The sequence below is a fragment of the Gadus macrocephalus genome, chromosome 17, assembly GCF_031168955.1.
Source record: "Gadus macrocephalus chromosome 17, ASM3116895v1".
NCBI classification, from domain to species: domain Eukaryota; kingdom Metazoa; phylum Chordata; class Actinopteri; order Gadiformes; family Gadidae; genus Gadus; species Gadus macrocephalus.
In genome coordinates this window covers 6,970,721-6,993,931 of record NC_082398.1, presented here as the reverse complement: position 1 = coordinate 6,993,931, position 23,211 = coordinate 6,970,721, and the positions used below count along the sequence as shown (strand labels likewise).

Below are 23,211 nucleotides of genomic sequence, written 5' to 3'. Positions count from 1 at the left end.
AGCGGTCAGGGCTGTCGGTTAAAGCTCTGTTGACTCTGGTTCGAGTCCTCGCAAGCACGGCTAATAAGATTGATGAGCATTCAGACACTATGGTTCAGGTTCCCAGCTCTGAACCAGGGTTCAACAGGTACCGTAATGGATACATCTTATTTCTCTATCATGTGAATGGTAAAGTCAAGTATAACCTCCAAACAAGATCTAAAAGCGTCTTGGTGGTGCAGCGGTCAGGGCTGTTGGTTAAAGCTCTGTAGACTCAGGTTCGAGGGCAACCATGAAGGGAGTACCCCCAAACGTTAATGGATGCATCGTATTTCTCTATCATGTGAATGGTAAAGTCAAGTATAACCTCCAAGCATGTTTCTTTAAAGTGTCTTGGTGGTGCAGCGGTCAGGGCTGTCGGTTAACGCTCTGTAGACTAAGGTTCAAGTCCCCGCTCACAGGGCCACCAGAGGTACCTTAATGGATACATCTTATTTCTCAATCATGTGAATGGTAAAGTCAAGTATAACCTCCAAACATGAACTTGAAAGCGTCTTGGTGGTGCAGCGGTCAGGGCTGGTGGTTAACGGTTAGTTAACGCTCTGTAGGCTAAGGTTCGAGTCCCCGCTCACACAGCCACCAGAGGTACCTTAATGGATACATCTTATTTCTCAATCATGTGAATGGTAAAGTCAAGTATAACCTCCAAACACTTTCTGGTAAGCGTCTTGGTGGTGCAGCGGTCAGGGCTGGTGGTTAACGGTTAGTTAACGCTCTGTAGGCTAAGGTTCGAGTCCCCGCTCACACAGCCACCAGAGGTACCTTAATGGATACATCTTATTTCTCAATCATGTGAATGGTAAAGTCAAGTATAACCTCCAAACACGTTCTGGTAAGCGTCTGGGTGGTGAAGCGGTCAGGGCTGGTGGTTAACGGTTAGTTAACGCTCTGACGACTAAGGTTCAAGTCCCCGCTCACACAGCCACCAGAGGTACCTTAATGGATACATCTTATTTCTCTATCATGTGAATGGTAAAGTCAAGTATAACCTCCAAACACTTTCTGGTAAGCGTCTTGGTGGTGCAGCGGTCAGGGCTGGTGGGCTGATGGTTTGCGGTAAGTTAACGCTCCGTAGACTAAGGTTCGAGTCCCCGCTCACATGGCCATCAAGAACGGGGGGTCTCGCCATTGTGGCAGAACTCCCCCCCCCCCCCGTTCCGAGGGGGTGGGGGGGGGGAGTAAGATCTGCAGGGGTCTTGCTACTTTTTTGAATAAAGTAGCAATTTTTTTTATAATATTTTATTTATTTTTTTATTTATTTTTATTTAATTATATTTATATTTTTTAATTTATAGTTTATTTTATTAATATATTATTTACTAGCCCCCGATAAAAGCCCCCCCCCTTGGGGGGGGCTTTTATCGGGGGCTAGTAAATAATATATTTTTCTAGGGGGGGGAAACTTTAGAAAAGTTTCATCAAAGTGTTTTTCAAAAATTTTCCCTTTGATTAAATTATTCTAAAGCGGGGGGGGGGGGCCCAATAAGTAAAGGGGGGGGGGGGGGGGGGGGGGGGGGGGGGGGGGGGGGGGGGCTATTAAAATATATATAATTATAATTATATTATTATAAGATGTAATTTATATATATATATATAAAAAAAATAATAATATTAATATTGCTACAATATTCAAAAAAGTTTCCTACAAAAAAGTAGCAAGACCCCTTCAGACCTTACTCCCCCCCCCCCCACCCCCTCGGAAGGGGGGGGTGGGGAGTTCTGCCACAATGGCGAGACCCCCCGTTCTTGATGGCCATGTGAGCGGGGACTCGAACCTTAGTCTACGGAGCGTTAACTTACCGCAAACCATCAGCCCACCAGCCCTGACCGCTGCACCACCAAGACGCTTACCAGAAAGTGTTTGGAGGTTATACTTGACTTTACCATTCACATGATAGAGAAATAAGATGTATCCATTAAGGTACCTCTGGTGGCTGTGTGAGCGGGGACTTGAACCTTAGTCGACAGAGCGTTAACTAACCGTTAACCACCAGCCCTGACCGCTTCACCACCCAGACGCTTACCAGAACGTGTTTGGAGGTTATACTTGACTTTACCATTCACATGATTGAGAAATAAGATATAGCCATTACGGTACCTCTTGAACCCTGGTTCTGAGCAGGGCACCTGAACCTACATAGTGTCTGAATGATGGTCAATCTTAATAGCCGTGCGGGCGAGGACTCGAACCCGAGTCTACAGAGCATTAACCGACAGCCCTGACCGCTTCACCACCAAGACGCTAACCAGAGCGTGCTTGGAGGTTATATTTGACTTTACCATTCACATGATAGAGAAATACAAGGTATCCAATACGGTACCTCATGAACCCTGGTTCTGAGCAGGGCGCCTGAACCTGCATAGTGTCTGAAAGCTCGTCATTCTTAATAGCTGTGCGTGCGGGGACTCGAACCTGAGTCTACAGAGCGTTAACCAACAGCCCTGACCGCTTCACCACCAAGACGCCTCTAGATTATGTTTGGAGGTTATACTTGACTTTACCATTCACATGATAGAGAAATAAGATGTATCCATTACGGTACCTCTTGAACCTTGGTTCAGAGCAGGGAACCTGAACCATAGTGTCTGAATGCTCATCATTCTTATTAGCCGTGCGTGCGAGGACTCGAACCAGAGTCTACAGAGCGTTAACCGACAGCCCTGACCGCTTCACCACCAAGATGCTAACCAGAGCGTGCTTGGAGGTTATACTTGACTTTACCATTCACCTGATAGAAAAATACGAGGTATACAATACCGTACCTCTTGAACCCTGGTTCTGAGCAGGGCACCTGAACCTACGTAGTGTCTGAAAGCTCGTCATTCTTATTAGCCGTGCGCGCGGGGACTCGAACCAGAGTCTACAGAGCGTTAACCGACAGCGCTTACCGCCACACAGATCTGGATGTTTTGGAGGTTATACTTGACTTTACAATTCACACAGTCTAGAAATAAGAGGTGTCCATTAAGGTACTTATTCCGTCAGGTTAAACCCTGGGTCTAAGCGGTGAACAGAATCTAGAGAACATTAGTTGGACTTGAACCCCGGTCTCAGAAGTATCAGCCAACTGCTCTCTCCACTTCCCCAAAAATTCCCACTTCCATTACATTTGGGGGTACTCCCTTCTTGGTGGCCGTGTGAGCGGGGACTCGAACCTTAGTCTACAGAGTATTAACCGACAGCCCTGACCGCTGCACCACCAAGACTCTATTCAGAACATGCTTGGAGATTATACTTGACTTTACCATTCACATGATAGAGAAATAAGATGTATCCATTACGTTTGGGGGTACTCCCTTCATGGTTGACTCAAACCTGAGTCTACAGAGCGTTAACCAACAGCCCTGACCGCTGCACCACCAAGACGCTTTCAGATCATGCTTGGAGGTTATACTTGACTTTACCATTCACATGATAGAGAAATAAGAGGTATCCATCCAATACTGTACCTCTTGAAACCTGATTCTGAGCAGGGCGCCTGAACCTACATAGTGTCTGAAAGCACGTCATTCTTATTAGCCGTGCGTGCGGGGACTCGAACCAGAGTCCACAGAGCGTTAACCGACTGCCCTGACCGCTTCACCACCAAGACGCTTACCAGAACATGCTTGGAGGTTATACTTGACTTTACAATTCACACAGTCTAAAAATAAGAGGTGACCATTAAGGTACTTATTCCGTCAGGTTAAACCCTGGGTCTAAGCGGTGAACAGAATCTAGAGAACATTAGTTGGACTTGAACTCCGGTCTCAGAAGTGTCAGCCAACTGCACTCTCCTCTTCCCCATGGAGGTTATGAACATATTGTGGTCGAAGGCTATATCAATCAGTTACATTGAAATATCTTTACAGACTTATTAGACTTACTAGACTTACCCTTTAGTTAATTAACATACATTAAACAGAATTGAACCCTGGTCTCCAGAGTGCTATCCAACAGTGCTCTCCACTGCACCACTGTTCAAATCCTGCTGATGTTTGTTTCAAGTAAGATAGAGCAAGGATACTATAACTCTGCAAATCGATAGATGCGGCTGTCAAAAGCAAATGCTAACCCGGGGAATTCCCCTTCTTGACGCACAATGATGAATTTGGGATTAAACAAATCGTCTCAATCTGGGTAAAACAGGCACATTTTCATATACCTCTGCGTATCCCTTTAAATTCCTTTGAAGGTCTAGGAAGGCCTATATTGTATCTCCAGCCATTTCATATCAAGTGTCACATGTGTAGCGCTGTGAATGAAATACCGCAGACAATCTAGATCATATATATAAAACAATGACAGAAATCCTATTTGAACTGGTCTTTCATTATAAACATCACATCGCCCAGAAACTGTAGCAAAATCAAAGTGGAAAAACATCTTTGATATCACAGGGAAATAGATGTTTCTACTTCAATGCATATCTTGTTCATAGATTTGTGGTTTGAGGGATTATCCTAGGTGTCATCCAACTCATTGGCTTCCATCCAACTTTATCGGATTCGCAATTGACTCCGACTGATCTCTTCTGTTTTACAGTAGGCAACAGAAATCTAAAATAAGATTGATCTCATTCGTAACAAATGTACTGTTTCATGTCCTGTTTCATCCGCTGTTGAAGACTTTCATCATTGGTTCGACCCGTGGTTAAATTCATCAGACTTATCCGTTTCACCGGTTCGTCAGGGCCCATGAGATTGGTCTCGATAATGTTGTGTCCTTTCCTCTGTTTCTACGGTTGTTGAATTCGGCGGAACGGCTTTACATCTGAATAGTAATATGAGAAAAGAAGGTCAGGTTATGCAAAGGACTACAATGACGAGCATCATAACAGACTACAGAGGCAAAAGTACAAGAAAGCAAGACATCGGCGATCACAACTGACTCAAAAACACACCCTCTCAGCACTATAACAACGCGTGTGAATGTTGTCACCAATTACATTTTTCCATCACAGTATGCTTTGCACCTTGCCATGGAGGCACCGTTTGACTTCACTGTTGTAAGTAGGCATTACATTAAATGAAAAAAGAGCTGACGATTGAAAAGATACGTTTAAAAAAATAATTGGATTTTTGACATATGTAAGGTTACAACATCGAAAAATTCATACTTGTATACATATTTTATCATTGTCAATTCTTGGAATATCCCCTTACTTTAGAAAGACATGCCTGTCCTCAGAAAATGGTGGTGCACAGTACTGCTTGAGAACTTCCACCTGGATGGTATGTTTTTGTTTATTTCAAATATGAATATATACCTCAACCCCAATATTAGCAAAATATGTATAATTCCTACAATCATTTCTCTTTATTTATACAGGCACGGCAGAAGGTTCCCACACTACATGGAGGAGGCCAAACAAATGGCGGCTGGACTACTTCCACTAGTCTTCAGACTGAAGCGAAAAAGAGAAGTGAATGACGTTTCCAGTGACAGAATACAAATAATATATATAATAATATATACATACATTCATACCCTACACACTCTGGAGATTAATTATATTTAAATTATTATGACCATGGAGCCTTCATTTGCATGGGTTTACATTTCGGTCTGTGTAGCATGGAAAAATCTGAGAAAAACTCCCATTCAGAATGCATTGGTTTACATTTCGATATTTGGAGCACTGTTCTTTTTATTTATTGTCAGTTTTTGAGGAGGTGCTTCAAAAATGCAAAATGCAATCATCCAAAATCCAATGGAAAAAGCCGTTGGCTTGTTGTCAAGGGAACCCAGGGTGACGCTCACTTCCGGGTTGGCCAACATACGTCATCCCTCCGCCACTCTGTACTGTAAAAACACATGTTCAAGTTGAATGCATGAATTTATTCTTTATTCTGCCATAGTAACACGGTAAATAAATGGCAAAAAATAGGCTGAGAACAAATTCGTATTTGCGATATGTTCAATAAAACGTAATCACAGACAAAATACGTTTTTCAGACAAACGTAATTGAGAATGCACAATAGTTCTCTGGGAACGTAATTTTGATGATATAGGGTTGCATCCAGCTCAGGTTGTGCATCCGTGGTTGTGCGCGTATCGGCTCATTAAGCATCATAATTAGCAGCCGGAGCACACCTCTCCGATATGAACTCAGGCCATGGAATTGAACTGTACTTGAGAACGGATGGTGTGCTCCCACTAGCCAAATGACCTAGGCTTTAGGGGGCAAATGTAACTGAGTACGGTACAGATGGCCTAGTGTGAGTGCGCCTCAATCAACTAAACAAACTCACTAATTTCACATAATTAGACCGATACTTCGACAGATAAATACAAATACATAAATTACAAACTAATTCTATAAATAAACTACATAGAATATAATACCTTGATACCCCTTCTTCCATTGAGCATCCTGTCCCTTACTAGACTGGTTACCCCCAGGCTGTTCTGCCGGCGATTTGATTTGCCAGAAGAGCAATACATTTCTTTGTGCTTCCAATATGTTTTTGCGGGAGCCAATCACCAAGCTGGCTTCTTCCCCTGGCGCGCTATTGGCTTGTTTAACGGAATGACAACAGGGAAGTGACGACAAGCAGCCAATTGCGTACAGAGTCAGTTGAACTAGGCCTGTTGATCACTCCTCTTGTGCTGAAGAAAATTACAGCAGCCTCCCCAGAATAACGTGCAATCTACGATTGAGCTTGGTCTGAGAATAGCCAGGCTAGTCCCTTACAATATTTCCCAGACCTTTAATAAAACTGATAGGAATATTATCTTGTGTCAAGAAGCTAACATTGTGGAAATTATTATAAGCATAATGTATTATGAATACAATTATAACATGCCTACTAATCACAATTAAACACACCTCCGTTACAAGACAGAAATTCAGCCATGCACACATATTTTTGGGGACTTGGGAACTCATTAGCAACCACCATAATAATAATACATTTAATTTAGAGGCGCCTTTCAAGACACCCAAGGTCACATTACAGAGCATATAGTCATCATAAATCGTTTAAAAAAACAAGACATTGTGGAAAAAAATAAATAAATAAATAAACATAAAAAATAAAAAATAAATAAAACAAAAACAAGACAAAACAAAACAAACAAACAAACAATCAAAACGGTGATCAGTTAGACGTTGTGTGCGAGTTTGAACAGGTGAGTTTTGAGTTGTGACTTGAAGGTTGTAATGGTGTCTGACTGTTTTATGTGTGGGGGGAGGGAGTTCCAGAGCCTGGGTGCTGAACAGCTGAATGACCCATTGTGGGGATACATAGTAGTCCAGCAGAGGTTGAGCGGAGGGAGTGTATTCTTGGAGGAGGTCGCAGAGGTAACTGGGGGCTAGGTTGTGGAGAGCTTTGTAGGTGAGGAGTAGGGTTTTGTATTGGAATAGAGCCATAGAGCCACTATAGGGAACATATTCACCAGTAATGAAGATTAAACTGCATCATATCAAATCGATGTAAATCGCTTTGCATAAAAGCGTCTGCTAAATGCCCTTATTTTGATTGTATATCGAAAGGTCACAAAACCACTCCTCAGTGTTCAAAGAACTGCATGACGAAACATTGACATTTTCAAAAGCAACAAGGATTCTTTTCTGTTCCTGGTCTTACAAAAAAGTTAAGTTAAAGTAAACCCACAACCAGCATATTTTTTGCACTAGCTTTAATTTCTTTTGCAACGCTTTTCTTCCGCTCAAACGTTGACCTGACGGCCTGACAGACTTGTGACTCAAGTCATTTTTATTACAAGACTCAAGCGATTCCCAAGCGTTGGCAGTTGTGGAGCCGTTAATCTAGGCGGGCAGGCTGGGGTCAGTTCTATTAAAGGGGTCGAGTTGAGTACCATTCAACATCATGTGCTTTGGCCGGTGCTTTCTAGAATTGGGGTCATAGACAAAGTGAATGGCAATGTTTATCTGTTTTTACAGGTTAGAATAAAGTATAGTGCACCACCGTACCACCTATGCACACAGGCATAGTTGACAGTTTAGCAAATAACATTGACCTGACTTTGTGAAATGAACTACACATGTTTGGAAAGACTTACATCTAGAACTTGACTGGGAACACTGGTAAATCTGTGCGATGTGAAGATTGAGCCCCTCTCAGTTCCTAGGTGGGAGACTTTCAGCATTCAAAAATCTCACTAACAGCTGTCTGTCTACTCTGCTTGGCTGTGCAACAGTGTGACGCAAACTAGCCTAGCTCGGCTGGCCGGGCGGCTTGAGTGGAAGGGTTTGTCGACAGTAAAATTATTATCAGCAAAGATATTGGTGATCTGGTCAGGTAGCATTTCGAGAAGCTTGACTGACAGGCAAGGGGCGTAGTTTTTAGTAGGGACAATAGGGATGTGGGCTTACCAACCTCAGCCGACCAGTGAATTTCTAGCACATCTCACCGGAAATATGAGTCATTATTTGTTAGTTTTCCCTTGTCCTTGCTAATCAGCCACCATGCAAAAAATACGAAATAAGTTGAATCAAAAGCTGTTTAAGCTGCCGCCTTTGCTTTGAACCGGTTTGTCCCTGGCTGCCAAGCGATCCAAAAGTATTAAAGGGAGGGGGAATAGGGCGTCACCATTGAAAATTTGAACGATGAACATGTCAGTCAGTTTTACAGAGGGCCTAGACCAACTTAGCGCTATAACGGGTTCAAACATCAGACTGTACTGCCAGTCAGAGCCCAGTATAAGCACCTTTTGGCATTGTTTTTATTAAAAAGGTCACTTTGTGTACATGATGAACAACAGGGCTAGCTGCAGGGTTACAGATTCAGAAGAATCACCCACGAGTTGAGAAGAGGTGAGGAGAAAAACTACCACGTTTCACACAAAGGTCAAATGAAGTGGGAGTAGATTTGACAGACCCCATTCCAATTACATTTAAATTTAGTGCAATAAGTAGACACTTTTATCCAAGCGACTTACAATAAGTACAATTGTCAGAAGAAGAGCAACAATATATGGACCATGTGCCAAGCACTAACAATGGCTAGGTTAGCCCGTTCCCCGTATACAACAAAGATAGCTTGGATAAGACGCTACACAATGCTAAGTACTATTTTTAAGGGCAAGGACGTACAACATAAAATAACTGCATACATTAAGGAAATATTACTTATAATTAGTGTGTAAGAAGGTCGTGGGGGTGGGGGTGGGGGGGGTTGAGTGTCTGGAAGTGTGTCTGTCTGGAAGTCTGTGTGTGTATGTCCTGAGGAGCTCTAAACACATAACTGATAGGCAAAAAGGGTGCATTTTAAGAAGGTGGCTACAAACAGTTTTACATATACTCATGTCCCTGATTCTGTAACTGTATGCCAATATATCAACTTTTTTATAATACTTTTATACCACGTAACATCGACAAATACCACGCAACGTCAACATCGAGATATGCATTCGCTCATTGTGCACTCCATGGTGTCTGCAGAGTTTCCTAATAATGCCCAGTGGGATTCATTCTCACTGACCTTGTTTCACTTCCTCTTTCAATGATGCACTCCACCCCCGATATATGCATGCGTAGGGTTTTAATCCCTTACCACACACAGAAACAAAAAAATAAAAAATCTATCTCCACTGAGAAAGCTTTTTGTGCAGATTTCTGAACTTTTAACCTGCTTATTATAAAACCGCTTTGATTGCTCCTCAGATTGCTCCACTTTACTTGGATGGAGTTCTCTTTAATTCAGCAGACTGCAGTGCTCATTCCTCGTCATGAAATGAAACTATTTTGCCCTAACATTGACTGGACACATTTCCATTTTGGTAAAAGGCTTTGGAGGACCAACGGCGGACTGATCTGAAGGATGGTCACACACACGGGCCAGGGAGGCTGGCCTGCTGGCTAACCCCTGAGGAACTCTCTAGTTGAGATATTTCTGAATGGACAAATAGCTGCATTAGAACATTTAAACAGTGCAGGTTTAATGTAACAATGAAACCGTTTATCTTGCTTGATATAACTAGATTGTGTAATGGAATTCTGAACATCTGCTTAATGTATAAGATAATCTTTTAAATGGAGACTAATTAAGTCTTAACTAAGTAAAAAAAAAAAACGATGATGCATCGAGAATTGAATCAGATAAAGAATAGGAAAGATGAGGCATATTCTTATGATATAACAGTAGTTCATATAAATATGTAAAAAGCTGAGTTGTATAAGTGCTCAATGCTAATGTTGTGCATAAACCTTGCAGCCACCACTTGTGTGCGTGTTGCTGGTTAGTCTCTCGCTCTCTCTAACTTCCTGTCTCCCTTGGTCATCTCTCTCTTCCTCTTGTGGGCTGAATACATGTGTGTCGCTGGGTGCTGGGTGCACTGCAACAGCAGTGCACTCTACTCAGCCCCACAGACGGCTCCTGGTGAACACCTCCCCATGGCCCCCGTCCCCTGCCTCATCACCGCCACACTCCTGCTCAGCGTCTGGCTCTGTGGTACGTCTTCTTTCCTCAACTTCAATCTTATTGATCTTAGGTGTCTTTTAAAAAACTGTGCGTTATAGTTTTGTATTGTAGGCCTACTATATTTTCGCAGCAGAGATCACAGCAGAGATCACAAACCTGGCTGGCTGGCTGCTGTCAGTGACTGAGAGGGGCCCCCTCCAGGGGGATCCCGATAACAGTGCATTGCACTTTACTGCATTGACTATCAAAGGGGTGCTCACACAGTTTGTCGTTGCATTTTATTCATAACTAGTCGTTGTCTTGGGGCCCCAGGCCAGCTCGGGGACCCAAGCAACTGCTTGGTTTGCTTGCCTTCTCGCGAAGGGCCTGGGGACACATATATTCTCCCTGGAAAATGCAATGTGAATAGTTGAATACTAGGCAGCGTTATGAATTTAGGCTTGTAATGTGAACACAACCATGAACCCCAGTGTCAGCCCTCTCATAACGGTGGACATTGAAGGCTCGCTCATTTTCTGCTTTGCTTTGTTGTCTTAGGTGCCAATAGTCCAACATGTCCGAAGCGAATCGATGTGAAAGTTGGAGACAAGGTGGAGATTCCATCATGCTCAACCGCAGGGATCACCGAATCATATTGGAAATACGAAGGGGAAAAAATTGTTCAAGATCTCCAAGTCAAACCGTCCCGATTCAAAGAAAGAATTGTCACGAACAACACAACTTATAATTTAATCCTCTCTGGTGTAACTCAGCAAGACTCTGGGACATTTGGATTTTTCTCATCAAAAGACCATGATCAAATACAAACCGTCTTCTTCAACCTGACAGTCTACGGTAAAGTACAAACCAGTGGGGCAGAATTATACAGAAAGTTATGCAATGTGATATAAAATGACTAAACAAATGGAGAAGAATCGCTGGAAGAGGAAATGGCGGGGGAGTCACCATGGCTCATGGCGCGGTGCCCAGTCTGTTTTTTGTGTAAAATTGTTTGTTATGGGATATTTACGTTTATTTGGGACTTTACTTTACCAAATCTCTCACGGGACCTCAAAATGGCGGAAAATCGCCAAACCAGCAATAGATTGTGTGATAAGTGTGTGAGTTCCACTTCACGGGTTGCATTAATAGGGCACTATATAGTATTCACTATGGAACAGGGAATGAGGTCACAAGTTAACCATGTCATTTCATATCCAAGTATTTATTCTGTGATTTCTATTAACCAGCTTTAACCCATTAATTTACCGAGTCTCAAATGTCTCTCTCTGTAACAGAGGCCATAACTCACATCGACGCACGGGTAATAAATTCCACCTGGGATCCTGATGCCAGCAAATGTGAAATTTGGCTTAAGTGCACCGCCTTGCATTCCGAAAGCGGGAACAGCGTCAACTACACCTGGACCATCGGGAATGAAACCCACACGGGTGCTACATTCAGATACTTCACCACAGAGGGCGAGGACACTGGCAAGTGCACCACTTCCAATCCCGTCAGTGAGAAATCTGCATCGATACAGGTGGAGTGCCGCAACAGCACGCAGGCTGGAGGTACGTGTGGAGCGGATATGATCGGTAGTATTCTGTTTTGGAATTACTGTTAGGGCCCTATTTTAACGGTCTGAAACGCAAGTGAGAAGCGCCAAGCGCAAGAAGCTTTGTGGGCGGTTCTATGGCGATGTCGCTATTTTACCGACGCAAAAAATGACTCTTGCGCCCGGCGCATATCTAAAAAAGGATGGTCTGAAGCAGTGGCGAAGCTAGACCTCTTTTGGTTGGGCTCAAGCCCACCCAAAACTTGCTTTAGCCCACCCCAAATCTCACCCTAGTCCTCAAATCTCATATTCAACCTCTTTCTTTTTACACAAGCAATGAGAGAATGGATGTTGTACACTACATGCTCAAATGGGCTAGTGAAATCGAGTGCAACCTTCCTGCAGGAATCTCTAACCTCTGATTTGTGGGTGGGAGACTCCTGTTTGACAAAACCAAAAATGCAGCACGAGCGCACCTAACATAGTTTCTGCTGTTTTGTCCGTCAAAAAGGCTAGCTAGTCTTTATCAGAAAATCCACGATTTCGAGCTGTGTGATAACATTACCAGGTAATAATAATAATATTCATTTTAAGACCTTGACATAATCTGTCATATGTATCAAATGATAGTTGACCACAAGGCGATTCTATCTATGCCTCCTCTTGAATTGCTTCATGGTTTAGTCGGCAGAGGCTTGTAATGCTGCATAGCATGATAACGTGATAAGGTGCAAGGAGCAGAAAAAGTTGACATGGGTGCTAATTTTCAGTTGAAAAAAAACGCTGGCATTATTTTATCAGCTGAGCTAAGCAACAAGTACCACATGTTCTATTACTATGAGACTTTTAAAAACGGATAAAGGTGTCGGGGGGCCACGAGAAGCAGACGGGACTTAGTGTCTTATTTATTTATTTAAATAAGTTACTTATTTTATTTTAAATAAACATAATAGGGGGTCAGATGTTTTACAAGAATTTTGATCTTACAGAGTCATGACAGAGGGACTTGGTGTCTTTATTCATGCTTGAAAGATGAACATATTATTTTTTTTGAAAGGGAATAAGCTGATGAAGCTGACAAGTGACCAATGTTTACTGTTTAAAAATATTTTAAATTAAATGCAAACCCCAGTGAATAATTTTCTCTTGTTTCTCTGTTTTGAGATTCACACAGACTTAGCAGTCTTGTTTAAATGTTACAAATTGAGTTAATAAATTGAAGTTGGAAATAGTTTTAAGTAGTTGCAGACGTTATCTCCGCTAATTTTATTAATCTAAATAAATATTAGCAGGTTCTCAATAGTAGGCTATTTCAATTCAGGGAGGGCGCCTAGGGGGGGAATAACAGAAAATGATTGAGAACCACTGTTCTAGAACATGTTGTAGGCCTACTTGTTGATTAGCTCACGTTGTTATGGCAATGAAAACGCCCTCAGCTGATAAAATAATGCCATCTTTTGTTTTTTTACTGAAAATTAGCACCCTTTTTTTTTTTTTGCATCAGACCAACAAGAGTTTTTTGCATCAGAAGATTTATAAAAATGTATTGGTCCTTGAAAGTGAGACAACATAGTTTAGTGCTCCCGAAATAGTGGTCTGTTAATCAGTAGCCTAATACTATGTTGCGCTTGTGTGCGTCCATCTGTTTAAACACATGCAAACTAAACACGTAACGCATAATACAGTCCATGGCAATTAACGGGGGGACACATGCATAATATGAACACAAGTTGATAACGATAATGCATACAATACTGATAAGAAACGATGTCTATAATGTATTGCGTGTATCATTAAATAGAACCACAGTTACCGCATATCATTTGTTATATCATATACGTTTTCTTTGTTTCTCAGTATTTCTGAAGTTGTGGAAGAAAACCTTATTCCACGTGTGAATTAGGCCATATTATTTGGCCATAAACTGAGCCATTTACAGTTTTAAATTCATGTGCATCTGCCTCATCGGAGACTGCAGACCCCCTGTCAAAATATCAACTCGTCAGATTAAAATGCGTTCATGGCTCTTAAAGGGGATGGGAGCTGGCACTCTCATTGGTTTGTTGCACGTTGTGCCCAAACCACATCCACGGGTAATTAGGCTACTTCAGACCAGCCCTTTTTAGATTTGCCCTGGGCGTAAGAGTCATTTTTCGCGCCGGTAAACTAGCGACATCGCCGTAGAACCGCCCACAAAGCTACTTGCGCTTGGCGCTTCTCGCGTTTCTCGCGTTAAAATAGTGCCCTTAGTGTTACATTAGAGTTGAGTGCAACCAATCAGTGAGCTGGACCTGTGCACCTATTTAACAAAGGGTCCCATGGAGTCTAGAAGATGCAGTCAAGAGAAGTCAAGAATAGAGGTCCAGATAGAATAAATGTGAAAATTCTTATACCAAGCATTTTGGGAAGATTAAGGATGGATAGTGCGGTGCCTGAATTTAAAAAACGTTTAGAAAATGTATTGTTATGGTGTCTTAAAATAAAACGAAGGAAAATAAAATGATTCTTACATTGTTAAATAATAAATAATAAATTAGTTAAATTTAATATACACTAATCAAAATCAGGTTTAGAAATTGCCGTATACATTCAACAGCACCATTACTGATTCTTATAAACAAAAAAGTAATTCAGCACAGTGAATATTTGCAGTTTATAATTTGTATTATTAATTACTAATTATTATTTTAAACATGAAAGGTGTCCAAGGACACTTTATACGTGATGTATCCTGTCCAAATAGGATATGAATACTTTCACATTAAAGAGAAAAAATTAAAAATGTATAAAACTGGAATTGAACTGAACTTTGGTACACATTAGTATGTATCATTAATATCAGTGAATATTACAATAAGACACTCAAGTTATTTAACATCTAGTTATTCCGCCAGCTATGGGGTCACTGATGTCAGACTTAGGGATGTATTTTAGTGCTAAAAAGTCAATAGGAATCCAAGTACAAATGTAGAACAAATTATCTTTTCTTATTTTTAGTGACGAAAGATGTGGATAATCGGTGCTGGTGATAAATAACCTATTTCTCATGAATACAGCAGTTGGCCACACAGATCAGAGCACTCCAATTCCAAAGATCTGGATCTACATCTCAACTGGGCTGGGAGTACTGGTCCTGGTACTGGTTTTGGTTTTCGTCTGTGGTTTTCGTAGGAGAAATGCAGGTGGGACATGTTTTCCGGAAAATTGGAAGAAAACATAAATAAATGGGAAAATAAAGATATGTTTGATTAAGTTTGATTTGGTTATTTGATCCTCTTGTCAATATTATAATCTGTTCATGTTTATTAGGGTCTCGTTCTCAGTGCAAGAGGGTGTCGTTAAAGTGGAAAACACATACATTTTCATGTACATACATAAATTAAATGTCTATCAAGAGTGAGGTAACACAATGGTGATTGAGCCTATGGTCCACTTAGGAAAGCCCTTTCATTTGCAGTATTATGAACGTTGTGAATTGGGTGTCGGTAACGACAATGTTTATATCAATGAGAGAAATAGCAGCTTATCACCAAAGGTGTCTCGAAAGAGGACGAAAGGGAAACCTTCGAAAGTGCCCCTTTAATTTAACAGATTTTAGGGATATTTCTATATATTTCAATTATTTTAAGGCTCATTTATTCAATTCGTGCTTATAATTTAGACTTGCTACTAACCATGTATGTCCAAACGGATAAAAATGTTGTACTCTATTCTGCAGCACCAGAAGTTATGGACACCGTGTACGACAGCATTGAAAATGTTGAATGGAAAGCGGTAAGTGTGGCAGATTTGTTCACAGATACATGGGGCCTATTGTCTACGGACATTAAGGGATGTTTTAACAGAATTACATTTCTCTAATGTGTGTCACTGTTTGTGTATGATTTCAAGACCACGTCAAAGGATGAGCCGAGTCTGGGACCACTCTATGAACTGATCCAAAACGTTGAAGCTACGGCCCCACAGCAGGAGGTGAGAAGACACACTTTTGTTCTTGAGAACAGGGTCCTTGTGATAGCAATAACTAGTGAAATGGCTTGTAAAGTCATGTAATACTTTCAGGGTTTCCTTAAAGGACCGATGCTAATGTAATTGAACTAGTCACCACTCGTGGAGAATCTAGTCTTGAGAAAAGGCAAAGCGTGCATAGTGGTACACATATCCAGGGAGCACACAGGAAGAAATTTTTATTTAGAAAAAAAAAGCTACTACTAAATATGTAAAATAACGAATATTTTGTACAGATCAATACATATATATTAAGGATTGCATTTAAATAAAAATTCATTCTGAAATTAGAAATTGCATTGAGTCCTCCATATAATTAACCACCATATTTTCCAACTTTGGTTTTGAATTAAATCGTTTTAGAAGCCCTATACTGCGTTTGTTGCACATTAATTGAAACGAGTAGCTTGACCTCTTCTCTCCCCAACAGAGCACTGGAAACACCATCTATTACACTGTTCAGCAAAGCCGCCTTATGGACCCTCCCTCCTAACAAGAAGGAGAGCTGCTGCTGGCTCAATGTGGTTCCTGATGCAGAAGACGTCCAAATATACAAAGCCAAATGAGATTGCAGCATCCTAAAACCAAATGCTTAAGATTTGTTTGTTGGTCATCTGTGTGTGTACGGTTTAATAAACAGATTTGTCTTTTCTAACTATTCTCTAGTGTCTATATACAGATTGTTGATAAGATTAGCATTTGGGAAATATCACCCACAAATAAAATTTGTGAGTATTCAAACTATCAAATATACCTGCTGACAAACATGCTTAAATTGCCTAAATGCGTCAGCATTTTAAGCATCAAGTTTACATTATACACCTTTATTCATGACATTGCCTGTTTCTCCCAGATTCAGACTTGGTTTAATTCCAAATTCATCGTCTTCTGTGCAGAATGTGGCGTTAGCATCTTTCATTGACTTGCAGAGATACAGTAGCCTAGCTCCTCTTCATGTGAGGGAAAATGGCTTAAATCGAATTTCCTCGCGCACACTCCCATTCTGGACACACAGTGAAGAATTTGGAATTATGCAACATGTCTGAATCTGGGTAAAACAGGCAAAGGCCCACCCACTTACAGATATCTCTGTATCCCTTTAAGCTTGTTGAACCACTTGCAGCCAAATGGAAGTTGTTGGAATAAATTGTGAGATAAGAAACAAATATTTTTTAACATCAGGTTTCAAAGAGATGAAAAAAAGATCCATGATATAAAGGTCACACAAATCCACACTATTTTGAAAATGTAATTAAATCAAGAACCCGTCTCGGCCAACCAAAACCCAGGATCTCTGACCAGCTCCTCACCGGACTCATCATAAGATGAGATGATGAAAAACTTTTAGAACAATCTATTAACATATTAACAAATCAACCAAAAGTAGGGTTAAACACTACTGCACAGTACAAGGCACTCAAATCAAAACAAACTATTTCTAGCAGAAGGTTCAAATAAAAACACTTTTATTTAACTAACTCCTCATTCATAAAGTAGCCAATTGTTCTTTTCGGTTGCCACAGATGTGCTGAAAACAAAAGAAAGTGAAACGCAAATCATTTAGCTGTCATTTAGATTCTATTCATTCATTAATTAGATTTAGGTGAGACTCACGCAGAGTCAAAAGGCCAGGCCCAAATATCGAAACCAACCTGTGTGTCACGGCTGGTTGAATACATACGAAAGGAGTATGTATTAGTTTTTGTGGTTAATCAGCTTCTTCCTATCCTTCGGAAAAACATGACCGCATTGCATTGTGGTATACGGGAGTAACATGTAGGGTACATCGTATGTACACTCAAAAAATCACGGTGATTGGTCGAACAGATTTCCCAGCAGGCCCTATTCTTTTGTAAATGTGGAAAATAAACTAAAATAAATGAAGTAGCCTAAGTGCGATTGTATATACTTATTCGTGGCCAAAATATCACTACTGTAACCAAATTACATACATTAAGGAAGAGGAAAAGAAAATATGTGAGCCACCCTGTCTGTGATGTTATGAGAGAAGAGAGTCTATATAATGCGGTCAGTTCCTTTCTACAATCACTTGTAGATATCTCAAGCTGCCTTCACACCGCCGCTAGCACGGCGACCACCGGACGCCCAGGGCCCCGCCCCGGAAGCCCCGGCCCAAGCTGCGCCCCTGGAGGGCCATATGGCTCTCTCACACTTTGTTGCCGGAACGAGAGCGGGCCAGTCTCGTCCAGGGCCCATTAGCTCCGGATGGATTATTTGGGCCCCGGTTCTCGGAGGTGCTCGCGCACCAGCAGACGGTCCGTGAGAATCGTTCCCGGTGCTGGTGGGCTCCTCCCACCAGCAGGCCGGGAGGAAGCGGGGTCCAGGCCTGTCCCAACGCTCCAGGGGGCCACCTCCAAACCCGACCCCGATGTCGGGGGGAGCAGCACCGGCCAGAAGTTCCGCAAGCTTGCCCCCACTTTTTCTTTCCCAAATTTAAATATAGATAAGATAGACCATTCGACCGAACGGCAGTACATACTCCCGAAAGAGCGATATTCCTCTAGGCTGCCTCTTTCCCCCCCCTCAGCCCGGTGGCTGTAGGGTGGCGGCCGGACGGCGTGTTTAAATAACCTCTGCTTCACCTCCTTCTAAGAAGCGGCGTCCCTTTGGCAATATTGAAGAGACCTATTCTGGATCTTCGAGTGTTCAACAGATTCGCTGCCGCGAGGAAATTCAAAATGCTCACTATCAGAGCGCTGCTCCAATGTGTGAAAGGGGGCAACTGGTTCACATCCCTGGATCTCAAGGATGCTTACTTCCACGTCCCTGTTCGGCAGGCGCACAGGAAGTTTCTCCGTTTTGCCTTTATGGGGGTGGCGTACGAGAACCAGTGCCTGCCATTCGGCTACTCCCTGGCCCCCCTAGAATATCTTACAGAACACGGCCAAAAGCTGTGTGCGCCGGATGATATTCTGAATAAACGACTGCGTCTCTGATACTACATCATTGCTTCTTTAGCGCTCGTTTGATCTACCGGTCACACAGTAACGTCAAAAGCCATACCGTAGCGCAAATTCACACCGGGGTACTCTCTATACCGTTTATACCATACACCCCTAAAGGCCAATTTCCACCGGAACCGGCATAGAAGCGGCACGGCAGCGAAGCGGCTGTGTTCCGTACTGCAATCCCCACTGGAAGCGGTACGGACACGTTCCGGCTGATGGCTCAAGACGTGCATAATTATAATAGGCCTATATGAATTGCAAAAATGATTATAATTAGAATGATTCATATTATTCACGAGTTATAATCAACCCCTACACATCAATATTATAACCCATTAAATACGGTATGATTTCTAGATGTCATGGCAACGTCCGCTCGCGACACTGGACTTGCCAGGCATTGACGCATACTTTAATTTCTTCTTTCCGGTTCGTGCCGGTTCCGGAGTTAATTGGCCTTTAGTCCCAACCACAGGCACTGATCTGTAATAGGTCTGTAGAGTCAGTTGGTCCCACCCCTTAGGCGGGTTTGAAAAGGAGGAGTTCTTGTAGTTTTTTAGAGCCCCTCCCCTCTTACACTTCCTGCTTCAAATGACACAAAAATCGTAATTTTGCTTCATTTAAAGTGTTAGAGGTAGATATATAAAGCTTAATGCAAATGGGTGAAGTGTCCCTTTAAAACAGTTAACATTTTAAGCATCAAGTTGACTTTATACCCATTTATTCATGACAATGCTCGTTTCTCCCAGATTCAGACTTGGTTGAACTCCAAATTCATCATCTTCTGTCCAGAAGGGGGCGTTAACATCTTTCATTGACTTACAGTTACAGTAGCTTAGATCCTGTTCATGTGAGAGAAAATTGCTTAAATCTAAAGATTTAAGCAAAAGCCTCTCGCACACTCCCATTCTGGACGCACAATGATGAATTTGGAATTAAGCAACATGTCTGAATCTGGGTAAAACAGGCAAAGGCCCACTTAGACTGTTTAAACACTTGAAGCCTGATGAAAATTGTTGGAATAAATTTGGAGAGTTCATTTTTACCATTTGGTTTCAGAGAGATGAATAAAATATACAATGAAAAGGTCACACAAATCCAAAGTCGACACTATTTTGAAATTTTAATTCAATGAAAGAACCCAAGAACCCATCTCGGCCAACCAAAATCCAGGATCTCTGAGCTGCTCCTCACCGGACCACCTTAAGAAACCCATACCCAGAGTAAAATACCAATTACAAATTGACAAGCACACAAAAGCCTTTAGAACAATATAACATTCACAATGTTTTAATATATTAACAAATCAAACCAAGAGAAGGGTAAAAAGCATCCCTACTGTACAGTACAAGGCACTCCAATCAAATCAACAAACTATTTCTAGCAGAAGGTATAAATAAAACACTTGTCCATACTGGATCCTTCATTCATAAAGTCCTGTTCTCTTCGGTCGCCACAGATGTGCTAAAAGAAGAAGAAAGTGAAACGCAAATCATTTAGCTGTGGTTTCTATTCATTCATTCATTTTGGAGAGAAACATACGCAGGGTCAAAAGGCCAGGCCCAAATATCGAAACCAATCTGTGTGTCACCGGTGTTTGAATACATACGAGGAGAATTTACCGTTTGTTTGACCGGCCTCCTTTAACTGAAAAACAAAGAAAAAAGCGTGACTTTGTGTCATTTGGAACACACTGCTTACTAACCGCAAGGGTGATGTGACCATCATAACTGTATGGACACCCTCTGATATCAATAAATGATTTGTAATAGTTTATCAACAAATCTTCAGCCTCTCGTACCAGTCTCCGGTAAGCCTGCTCCCAAGTTTAAGTGCAAAGTTCACACTCAATCCTACACTGTAACTAGTTTGAAACTTCGGATCTTAAGATGCATCATACCTAGCTCAATGTAAACAATGACAGCTCTATTAGTGACGTTAACATAGTTATCTCGACTAGTCTCTATAGAACGATATCAAGGCAAAGAAAAAAGCGCAACTGTCGTCAGCGCTTGCCGATGGGACCCGGGATTATTGCTCTCCACACGGACAATTTATCTGCATGCAACCACAGCATGCTCGAACTTCATTGGTCAAGATTACTCAGACTACAAACCGAGACCAGAACACTTCCAATACCACAATCTTCATGTGAAGACATTTGTTTACAGAGATTATATTCTCTGTACTTTTAAAAACAAGTACTTCAGCACTTTTACTTAAGTAGACATCTGACTGTAGTACTTTTACTTGTACTTGAGTAAAATTTAGCAAGGGGTATCTGTACTTTTACTCAAGTAAGGAAGCTGTGTACTCTGTCCGCCTCTGGTCAAGATATACAGGAGAAGTATGCAGACGTGTTTGATGGACTGGGCTGTTTAGAAGGAGAACAGCACATCAAGATCAGCGCAGACGCACAACCCATCGTCCATGCACCAAAGAAGGTCCCCGTGGCCTTGAGAGACAAAGTAAAGGCAGAACTGAGAAGAATGGAAGACCTGGATGTCATTGAAAAAGTAACCCAGGCAGTGGGTAAGCAGCATGGTCACAGTATAGAAACCAGAAAAACAGAAAATCCGGATATGCATGGACCCCAAGGACTTGAAGGCCGCTATTGAAAGGGAACACTACCCCATGAGGACGATCGAAGAATCGATGGCTCGGATGGCTGGAACAAAAGTGTTACTAGATGCTCAATGTGGATACTGGCAGGTCAAGTTGGACAAAGAAAGTTCAGCGCTGTGCACTTTCAACCCCCCTTTTGGTCGCTACGCATACAAAAAGGCTACCCTTTGGAATAAACACAGCTGGAGAAATATTTCAAAGACTCATGACTGAGATGTTAGAGGACATGGAGGGAGTAGAGGACCGTGATCGTTGATGACATCCTCGTATGGGGTGGAAATGAAGAGCAGCACAACCAGAGGCTGGAAAGGATGTTGGAGCGAGAAAAGAAAATTGAGAAAAATGCATATTCAATGCACGAGAAGTCACATACATGGGGCACATCCTAACAGCAGACGGAATTAAGCCAGACCCCAAGAAAGTGGAGGCAGTCAGGAAAATGCAAAAAACCCACTAACAAGACTGAGCTACAAACATATTTAGGGATGATAACATATTTAGCAAAGTTCATACCGCATATCTATCCACTGTAACTGCCCCACTCCGGATCCTGTTAGAGAAGACCACAGAATGGAGCTGGATGGAGGAACAAGACAAGAGCTTTGAGAAGCTGAAAGAGATGGTCACAGAAGCTCCAGTACTAAAATATTATGATGCATCAAAGCCAGTCAAACTGAGCGTGGACGCCTCTAGTTGTGGAATAGGAGCTGTGCTTCTTGCAAGATGAGTGTCCCATAGCTTACGCATCAAAAGCCTTTACGACGCACAAAAATGATATACACAAATAGAAAAGGAGTTGGCCGCCATCATGTTTGGCTGTGACAAGTTCTACCAGTATTTGTTCGCACGGGCGTTCGAGGTTGAAACAGATCACAAACCATTGGAAACCATAATGAAAAAACCCTTTTTTTTTAGTGGTTCAAATACCTCTAATATCTATATAAAAGCATCCATAAAGTAGCATGCCATGGGACCTTTAAGCCACAAAGCACACTACATCGGTTTGCCAAATGAGACGACGGACCGTCCATCTAAACCCCTCTGTATGCCAGAATACAGTTTGTTTGATGGACATCACTTATCTGAAAAATAGAACGAAGTTTGATTTTTTAATTAGTTTACAACACGCAACATAATTTACAAAAGGGAAAAAGATTGACTTACCGATGAGATAATAAATAAATAGAAGCTTCAATTCTTTCTGCAATAACAAAAGGATAACACAGGTTTAACAATGAAATTATGGCTTGTATAGCTAGTTAACGTCCTGTTTGTATAAAAATATGCAACCTGTCGCAACTAGTGTCAGTCTGATCGTAACTTCAAGTGTAAAGCGTACACCGAATAGTATGTTGTAACGAGCTACTTTGAAACTAAAATTTCATCTCTCTCCGGTTGCACTTGATTACGATGCTTCTGAACGTAAATTACATTGTCGCATAAAGGTGCCATGACATGCCACCAGGTTTGGTGTGATTAGCCGTTACAAGCCATTTAGAAAATCAGTCTCTTATGACATCACAGGTGGGCGTGTCCACCTAGATGTGTGACGGATAGATGAGCAACATTTGCTACAGCCCAATGGGTATGCTGGTAGACTGATCTATCCAGCACACATCTAGGTGGACACGCCCACCTGTGATTTCATAAAACAGATTTTCAAA

The 23,211-nt window shown here is 41.8% G+C and overlaps 2 protein-coding genes and 1 long non-coding RNA gene across 19 annotated transcripts in view; 1 reads left to right on the top strand and 2 right to left on the bottom strand.

Moving 5' to 3' along the window:
* Nucleotides 1-17,119, top strand: part of LOC132475485 (uncharacterized) — a 207,291-nt gene extending 190,172 nt beyond the window's left edge. The window contains exons 2-8 of one of the 2 annotated variants that reach the window (XM_060076649.1): nucleotides 10,332-10,438; nucleotides 10,946-11,242; nucleotides 11,686-11,961; nucleotides 15,005-15,127; nucleotides 15,664-15,719; nucleotides 15,837-15,917; nucleotides 16,384-17,119. In XM_060076649.1, coding sequence (XP_059932632.1) covers nucleotides 10,332-10,438; nucleotides 10,946-11,242; nucleotides 11,686-11,961; nucleotides 15,005-15,127; nucleotides 15,664-15,719; nucleotides 15,837-15,917; nucleotides 16,384-16,446 — 1,003 coding nt within the window. In that variant the 3' untranslated portion in view covers nucleotides 16,447-17,119. Of the gene's footprint in view, nucleotides 1-10,331; nucleotides 10,439-10,945; nucleotides 11,243-11,685; nucleotides 11,962-15,001; nucleotides 15,128-15,663; nucleotides 15,720-15,836; nucleotides 15,918-16,383 lie in introns of both variants that reach the window. The other variant, XM_060076648.1, reaches the window with a different exon arrangement.
* LOC132445651 (uncharacterized) lies at nucleotides 4,331-5,822 on the bottom strand. The gene is made up of 2 exons (XR_009522678.1): nucleotides 5,327-5,822; nucleotides 4,331-4,792 (listed from the first exon to the last, which is right to left on the bottom strand). It is a non-coding gene; the product is annotated as an uncharacterized LOC132445651 (long non-coding RNA).
* A 2,907-nt stretch (nucleotides 17,120-20,026) lies between the features above and the next one.
* Nucleotides 20,027-23,211, bottom strand: part of LOC132475411 (CD48 antigen-like) — a 37,306-nt gene continuing 34,121 nt past the window's right edge. For 3 of the 16 annotated variants that reach the window (XM_060076526.1, XM_060076527.1, XM_060076520.1), the window contains 3 exons: nucleotides 22,712-22,748; nucleotides 20,545-20,569; nucleotides 20,027-20,386 (listed from right to left, as the gene is read on the bottom strand). In XM_060076526.1, coding sequence (XP_059932509.1) covers nucleotides 20,566-20,569; nucleotides 22,712-22,748 — 41 coding nt within the window. In that variant the 3' untranslated portion in view covers nucleotides 20,027-20,386; nucleotides 20,545-20,565. Of the gene's footprint in view, nucleotides 20,387-20,531; nucleotides 20,570-22,711; nucleotides 22,749-23,211 lie in introns of all 16 variants that reach the window. The other 13 variants (XR_009529900.1, XR_009529901.1, XR_009529898.1 and 10 more) reach the window with 13 other exon arrangements.